Below are 8,432 nucleotides of genomic sequence, written 5' to 3'. Positions count from 1 at the left end.
TTGTAACATTATTCTTTTATCATTATTTTCTATACTCAGTTTTTATCTGACGGAACAGGGTCACACAACTTAAATATTAAGTCGTGGGGGCATGAAATCCTGTGCCTTGGTTATGAGGTACGTATGAGTCTCCTTGATTGCTAGTCAAATTAACCCTCCAATCAGACCACACCTGGCCATCGACTGGGCCAAGTGTGAGGGCTCTGTCAAGTGAGGTCAAACAGCCTATAATATTTCCCTACGACTTACTTCACTACACATCAAGTATTATTATTTCGTACGTGACTCTTATCTATTTAATTACGTGACAATTATAAAGTCTTTTGTATTTAATCTGAGTGGACACCAACATGCATACAATTAATATTAAAGTACATGAAGGCTAAACATAAACAGTCATTAACAGTACATTACTCTTACCTAATTATTGTTACGTCTCTCCCACATCACTTCTTACCATTATCAACATCGTAATGACCTAATCTTTATAGTCATATTTCTGACCATATTCTCAATGATTTCAGGTTCCATCTTAGTCATCTCATCTACCCCACTTTAATTGAGATTATTCTTATTCTTATTACATTTTTATTCTTATATTAAAAATTTTTGAAAAAGGTCCCTGTTATCTTCGTAATTTCAGGATCCATCTTAGTCATCTCATCTACCCCACTTTTTTTGAGGTTATTCTAATTACATTTTTATTCTTATATTAAAAATTTTTGAAAATGGCCCCTATTACCTTAATCTTCCTACCTTTACTTTAGAGCTTATTAACCTAGCTTCTCCTCCCCTCCAGTCATTATAAATCCTTAATCCTTTCAGTCCAAGGAATCTCTATTAATCTGAAATAAAACCCATTAATAAGAAGAGTAACAAGTTTTTCACGATAGAGGATGCCAAGAAACCCAAGGTATTTTGTTAAACCTGCCAATAATTTCCTTACAAGCAGAGACATGAATAAGGGACCCATCTCAAAGCTGTCTTTACGTTCTGGAAAGATGCCAAAAATTATACTCTTTTGACCTTATTTTGGCCCAGATCCTCGTCTTTTAGCAGTCCATTTCACGCACCACAGTGGCGAAAGAATACTAAGGTTCCAAGTCCTTTCCATGGCACTGCTTCGTGACTAGCATCGTATTCTGGTGATAATCGATTTTTATGACCTGGCATTCAAGAAGGAGAGATGGTAATTTTGGGCCAAATTAGAGTATAAAAAAGGTATAGTTGAGTTTGTACATAGGCCTTTTGGCTTCTGTTTGGACCATAGTTTTCTAGTATGTAGGTTCACTATACGGCTCTTCTAGACAGGATGGAGTCAAAGTTGAAGACAAGACACCTGGACTGTAGGGCCTAATTACCCCCCTTAATGATGCAAAGCCATTATATTAGATCATCAAGTATCATCTTCTGCATCTTAGGCCCATCTTGACCCTGATACTGCAAGAATGTATAGGGTACACCATTGATATAGGCCACATTTCCACTCAGCTGGCTCACATCTTTCATTATCAGTTTCCCTGCTCTCTGATCCCACATGACATTCGCTTTGTTTATTTTACCTGGGATGATGTGACTCTCCGGCTCCAGATTGGCGACGGGGGGGTACGGATGACCTGCGTATTGGGGGTACCTGGCCTCAAAAGGTGCCCGAGATCGAGACTGTGGAAAGGGGGGTAAGGTCTCGTCCCACTGGAAGCGACGAGTGGGGCCGCCGCCTGTCTGAGGGGTGATGGTGAAGATGGGGGTGGTGGTGCTGCGCAGTTTGTTCCGCCTGCGGTTGTATCTGCGCACGAGAAGATAAACAGGTGAGAAAAGACTGATAGGATATAAGACTGGTGGTGCGCAGTTTATTTCCCCTGCTCTGCGCACGAAAAAGATAAACAGGTAAGGACTGATAGGATGTAAGATTGGTGGTGCGCAGTTTATTCCCCCTGGGGTTGTATCTGCGCAGGGGAAGATACATAGGGAGAGAAATATAGACAGGGCATAAGATTCTGTGCAAGGGTCACCACAAATATACGCGTAAACAGATAAAGTGTGTGTTTGTACCTAATGAAAAAAGAAGAAAAACAGAGAAAGACTGACAGATGGGATATAATATTCTGTGAAGGTGAAAGAAAGCTACATAGAAGAGACTGTGTATTTGTATCTATAGAGAGGATGAAAGATAAGGCTAACTTTAGATAACGATTAAGATGATATAGAAGGGAGAGTGACAGAGGGAGAAAGCTGAAATATAAGAGATAAGGTTCTATGCAGAGGAGAAATGTAAACAAGTAGAGAATAAGGTAACTGGACAAGATATCGAAGTCAAAATGGGAAAAGAACAAAAGAAAGTTAAACAGAAAATAAAATACATAAATTCCACTGCAGGACAAAGCAAATGCACAAAATAGAGGAGGACCGACTGAAGATAATGTTAAGAGGCAGGACTTTCTGGAGAGGGACACACACACACACACACACACGAGAGAGAGAGAGAGAGAGAGAGAGTGTGTGTGTGTGTGTGTGTGTGTGTGTGTGTGTGTGTGTGTGTGTGTGTGGTGGGGGACATCTAAACACAGTGGAATGTAAGAATTTATTTTTTTTTAACTCTCCCTTTCCCTACTGTTTCTTATTTTTCCTTTCTTTTTTTCTTTTTACCACAAAATGCATTACTCTGTCCTCAGTTGCCATGGAAACGAGAACTGCTTTATTTCAACTTCCACCAGTATGCAATCTTCCCTGCAAACCTTCCTGCTCGTAGTCTTCACGCACTTCAAGAAATCTCTGAAATAACTAACAGTCTCCTCACATGATTATAATACAGCAATCACCACACACCTCACACACCTGTACAACAACGTTCACTCCTTTAGAATATCCCACACATTACCTTCACACACCTCAACCTCAAAATTCTTCCCCCACACCCATCCAATCCTCCCCAAACACCAAGAAGCCAACCCAAACTACTTTCACAAAAATCCTTCTTTCTCGAGCGTTCACATAATTGCATGAAGTACCCCACACCTACCTAGCCCTTCTGAGACACCTGCAAGCCACCTTATACCTTCACTATCACCTGCAAGCCACCTCATACCTTCACTAACACCTGCAAGCCACCTTATACCCTCACTAACACCTGCAAGCCACCTTATACATTCACTAACACCTGCGAGCCACCTTATACCCTCACTAACACCTGCAAGCCACCTTATACCTTCACTAACACCAGCAAGCCACATTATACCTTCACTAACACCAGCAAGCCACCTTATACCGTCACTAACACCTGCAAGCCACCTCATACCTTCACTAACACCTGCAAGCCACCTCATACCTTCACTAACACCAGCAAGCCACCTTATACCTTCACTAACACCTGCAAGCCACCTTATACCGTCACTAACACCTGCAAGCCACCTTATAGCTTCACTAACACCTGCAAGCCACCTTATAGCTTCACTAACACCTGCGAGCCACATTATACCCTCACTAACACCAGCAAGCCACCTTATATCCTCACTAACACCTGCAAGCCACCTTATACCTTCACTAACACCAGCAAGCCATCTTATACCGTCACTAACACCTCATTCCATACTGTCATCTGCAGAGCATAAGGGTCCCAAGTTCATTCAAGTGATCCAGATTAAATGGTCGACTAATTTACGTTTCTGGTATTATTTTTATTTGATAGAAACTTGTCCTATCGTTCTTTTGGGGGATGAACCATTGTGTCTGGCACCCATAGAACTATAGGGCGTATTAACCTGACTCTAATCTGACAGCTCTAATTCTTTTTAGGTTAGATGATGGCCAGGTGTAGTCAAACTGGGCTGCTGATTTGACTTCTGACCAAGGAGACTCATTCCTACCTCATCACTGGGGCTCATCTAATGTCATGAAACCACGACGTAGTATTCGTTCTTAAAATGGTCCAGTTCCCTCAGGTGAAAGCAAACTGACTAAAGAGGACCAGGCATACACTTACACACCTGAAATACAACCCCTCACACCTGCCCAAGCGTCCACACACCTGCAGAAGAACTCGAAGATGAGGGCGAAGCAGGAGGAGGCTATACCGATGGCAGCGACGACGTAGGTGGTATAGAGGTCCTTGTTTTGCAGGGGTCTGTCCTTGAAACCCTTGGGTAACGTACACACAGGACCGCTGGCCGTGGCGTTGTCTCGCAGGAAGTTCAGGATCCCGAAGAAGGAGAGTCGACGGAAGCTGCGGACAGGGAAGAATGGGGTAAAGAAATGTAATGGAAATGAGTGACTATGGACAGTGAAGAAAAATACAAAAAGAATTGGAAGTTGACAATCCTGCAGGAGAGCTGGTGAGAACTAGGGCACAATCATACAGTAGCAGTAGCAGTAGCAGTAGTAGTAGTAGTAGTAGCAGTAGTAGTAGTAGTAGCAGTAGTAGTAGTAGTAGCAGTAGCAGTAGTAGCAGTAGTAGTAGTAGCAGTAGTAGTAGTAGTAGCAGTAGTAGTAGTAGTAGCAGTAGTAGTAGTAGTAGTAGCAGTAGTAGTAGTAGAAAAATAATAAACACTACTTACAAGCTGTTGAATTTATCCTGATACTCGCTGCCCTTCCGGAACCCATAGCCGTACCAAAACACAAAATCCCGTCCCGTCTCCAGAGGCGTCGTATAAAAGCCACAGGTCTTGTTGCTATTCAGTCTACGCTGCCTCTTGAAGTCTTCTTGAATCAGGTAGTCGAGCACTTGCATGTCGTCGATGTAAACGTAATCTGAGGAAGGGACGTTGATTTTTGTGGTGTGTGTGTGAAGTGTATAGGTGTGGTGTTTGATGGTGTGGCAATTGTGGGTGTATGTTTGGATGAGAAAGGTGTCAGTGTATTGGTGTGAGTGTGTTAGTGTTTAGGTGTACATACTTAAGTTAGTGTAGGAGGTTTAGATGGGGAAGTGTAGGTGAAGTCTTTGCTTACCCCATCTTCCCACGAAAAAAAAATAGTTTCCCTTCTCACCTCGTTCTGTACTTCCAAAACACTTCCTTACCCCATAACTTCCTACCTTCCTGCTTGCCTAACTAGTAACCTACCCGCCCTCTTACCTTTCTGCCTACCTCTTTACTTACCTACCTTCCTACCTCCCTGTCTATCTACTTTCTTAACTACTTATCTACCCCTTACTTTCATACCTATTTTTCTACCTCCCTGAATACCTGCCTAGCTACCTGTACTCATGTCTACCTATTTTTTGTTCCCCTTGCCTGCCTACTTATTTACCTACCTACTTACCTACGTACCCTCGTGTCTACCTACCAATCCTCTTCCCCAGCTACTTATTACCTATCTTCCTACCTCCCTACTTACCTTAGTACCTACCCCCTGCCTGCCTATTTACCCACCTGTCTACTTGCACACCTGCCCCCCTGCCTATCTGCATACCTTTTCCTCTTCCCACCTGCATATCCCCCTCTCTACCTCTTACCTGCCTGTTTACCGCCTTGGCTACCTACATACCTTCCTGCCTACTTGCGTACCTACCTCCCTGCTTACCTACCTACCTGTGTACCTACCAACTCCCTGCTTACATGCTTACTTCCCTGCTTGTGTACTTACCTCCTGTGCGGACCAGCTCAAGGGCCTCCTCCCTGCTGATGACAAAGCGCCCCCTGCCTTCCTGCTGCAGATCCCTCAACACCTGCAGCTTCGGGTGGGTCTGCGTGGGGCAGGTGAGAAGAGACAGGTGAGGTCAGGTGTGTTGTGAAACTAGGTGCGGCAGCTCTCGTTCTTTCTGCTAATGTCCCTCTCTTCTGTTATAATACCCAGTTCTCCTAGTACAAGTTCTCTTAAATTACCATCCTCCCATTACCCCACTCTCCTGATACTCCATTTTTCCAATCTCTCTCCTAATACTTCACCCTCTCTCTTTCTCTTCACATCTTATCCTCCTATTAACTCATTTCTCCTGTCAACCTTTCTCCTACTTCATCCTCTCTCTTTCTCCTTACACCTTATCCCCCTAATACCGCACCTGTATGACATCCATGAGGGCACCGTCTCTAAATGCGAGCCACGAGACATCACGGGCGCGTTTGAGGTCATCCACTTTCCTAATTGGCAGTTCCAGGCCATTGAAGGTCAGGAAGGCGGTCAAATTGGCGGTGTAGAACGAGGTCACGATCATGATAAACAGCCACCAGGTCGCGAACAGGATGCGGGATGAGTCTGGAGAACAAATGAATAACTTAGAACGCACAGGAGAACAAGAGGACGAAGGAAACTCTGAAAAATGGAAGTGAACAAAATATCACTCTGATAAACAGTACAACACACGAATCTTGAAGACAGTATAATACTCTCTCTCTCTCTCTCTCTCTCTCTCTCTCTCTCACACACACACACACACACACACACACACACACACACACACACACACACACACACACACACACACACACACACACACACACACACACACACACACACACACACACACACACACACACACACACACACACACACACACACACACACACACACACACACACACACACACACACACACACACACACACACACACACACACACACACACACACACACACACACACACACACACACACACACACACACACACACACACACACACACACACACACACACACACACACACACACACACACACACACACACACACACACACACACACACACACACACACACACACACACACACACACACACACACACACACACACACACACACACACACACACACACACACACACACACACACACACACACACACACACACACACACACACACACACACACACACACACACACACACACACACACACACACACACACACACACACACCTGATATGGGCTTCAGGATGCTTCCCTGTTTCATCATGGCCCCGTAGACGAACCACACACACTGGTCGAAGGGAAAGATACGGGTGAGGGTGGGGTCCCCCTTGCACAGCCTCACCCGGAACACAATTATAAAGTAGATAAGAGGCCCCATTATGGCGGTAGCTCCCAGAATCCACCACCACACCTGTAATAAAGGGATTGGCAGGTGTTAGACAGGTATATATCGTTTCCTGGATCCCCCACCACACCTGTACGAGAAAGGTTTGCTAAGTGGAAGATATACGTGTGTTCTCAGGATCCATTGCCACACCTGTATGAGGAAGATTAGTAGGTGTCAGGCAGGTATATAAGTGCTCCAACACCCGTATTGAGCGTATTCTTAAAACAGAAAAGGTGAAAGAAGAGTCAACAGTTGTAGAGATGGAGGTAGAGTACGAGTCAATTTCTGTGTCATATGGGGTACATTGGAAGTCAAAAGCTGTGTCACAAGAGTCAATGGTTAACGAATACATAGCGGAATAATCGACCCTGAAACACGCATTAATAAAGACAGGGTTTTCATTGTATTTCGCTGTTGTTATTATCAAGAACTCATTTTCCATTCCATGCCTCGTTACTGATGGGTTTAAGGAGGCCACCTGGGTTACGTATAAACTAAAGCTAACTGATCAGTGTTGCCCAGAATGTGCTCTCTATACTCATCTGCGAGTTAAAGGTGGCTGTTGTTAATTTTAAGTTCTCTAATTCGTTCTAATCTTTATTTCTAGTTCTCTATACTCATTTACGAGCTAAAAGTGGGTGCTGTTCAAGTTCTCTAATTCCTCCTTATCTTTATTTCTAGTTTTCTATACTCATTCACGAGGTAAAGGTGGCTGTTGTTAATTTTAAGTTCCCTAATCCTTCCTTACCATTATTTCAAGTTCTCTAATCCCGTCTTACCTCGTTACTGAAGGGCTTAAGGAGGGCGTCGGGCTTGGGGGTAAACTCAGGCTTCTTGACCAGGATCCCGAAGGTGGTGGTGCCCAGGAGGAGGGAGACGTCGACTATTTCCTGCCTATTGGCCGTCACTGTCACAGGCATTAGGGTCATCTCGGCGGTCTGGGGGAGAAGAGGGAGAGGGGAGATGAAGGGAGGAAATTGGGGAGAAAAGGATGAGAGAGAGAGAGAGAGAGAGAGAGAGAGAGAGAGAGAGAGAGAGAGAGAGAGAGAGAGAGAGAGAGAGAGAGAGAGAGAGAGAGAGAGAGAGAGAGAAAGACGCACAGATTTGTATATCACAGGTTGGGGTTGGGGTAGGTGGGGGGTTGGGGTGAGTGCGGGAGGTAGGTAAGTTTGTGCTTTGGAGATGATGGGGAGTTACTGAGAAAGCTGGCAAAAAAAAAAATAATAATAATAATAATAATAACAATAATAATAATAATAATAATAATAATAATATTAATAATAATAATAATAATAATAAAAATAATTATAAATAAAATAACTCATCCAAATCAATACTTGTCCTCAAATCTCGCATCAAAATAAAACCATATACGAGTAGAGTAAATAAAGTCAAAGTTACCTTGGTACACTATTGCATATTTTACTGGCTTT

At 43.7% G+C, this 8,432-nt stretch overlaps 1 protein-coding gene across 1 annotated transcript in view; it reads right to left on the bottom strand.

Moving 5' to 3' along the window:
* Positions 1-1,383: 1,383 nt before the first annotated feature.
* Positions 1,384-8,432, bottom strand: part of LOC145391718 (ionotropic receptor coreceptor Ir76b-like) — a 121,460-nt gene continuing 114,411 nt past the window's right edge. Inside the window, exons 7-13 of the mRNA XM_080266254.1 lie at positions 7,779-7,937; positions 6,840-7,023; positions 5,993-6,186; positions 5,578-5,677; positions 4,551-4,743; positions 4,025-4,219; positions 1,384-1,786 (exon numbers count right to left, since the gene is read on the bottom strand). Of these exons, the coding sequence (XP_080122380.1) occupies positions 1,384-1,786; positions 4,025-4,219; positions 4,551-4,743; positions 5,578-5,677; positions 5,993-6,186; positions 6,840-7,023; positions 7,779-7,937 (1,428 nt within the window). The remainder of the gene's footprint in view (positions 1,787-4,024; positions 4,220-4,550; positions 4,744-5,577; positions 5,678-5,992; positions 6,187-6,839; positions 7,024-7,778; positions 7,938-8,432) is intronic.

This window comes from Coenobita brevimanus, chromosome 19, assembly GCF_032717465.1.
Source record: "Coenobita brevimanus isolate Jiangsu-jjx chromosome 19, ASM3271746v2, whole genome shotgun sequence".
Classification (NCBI taxonomy): Eukaryota; Metazoa; Arthropoda; class Malacostraca; order Decapoda; family Coenobitidae; genus Coenobita; species Coenobita brevimanus.
The sequence above is the reverse complement of the archived record's forward strand: the minus strand, read 5'-3'. Positions and strand labels throughout refer to the sequence as shown.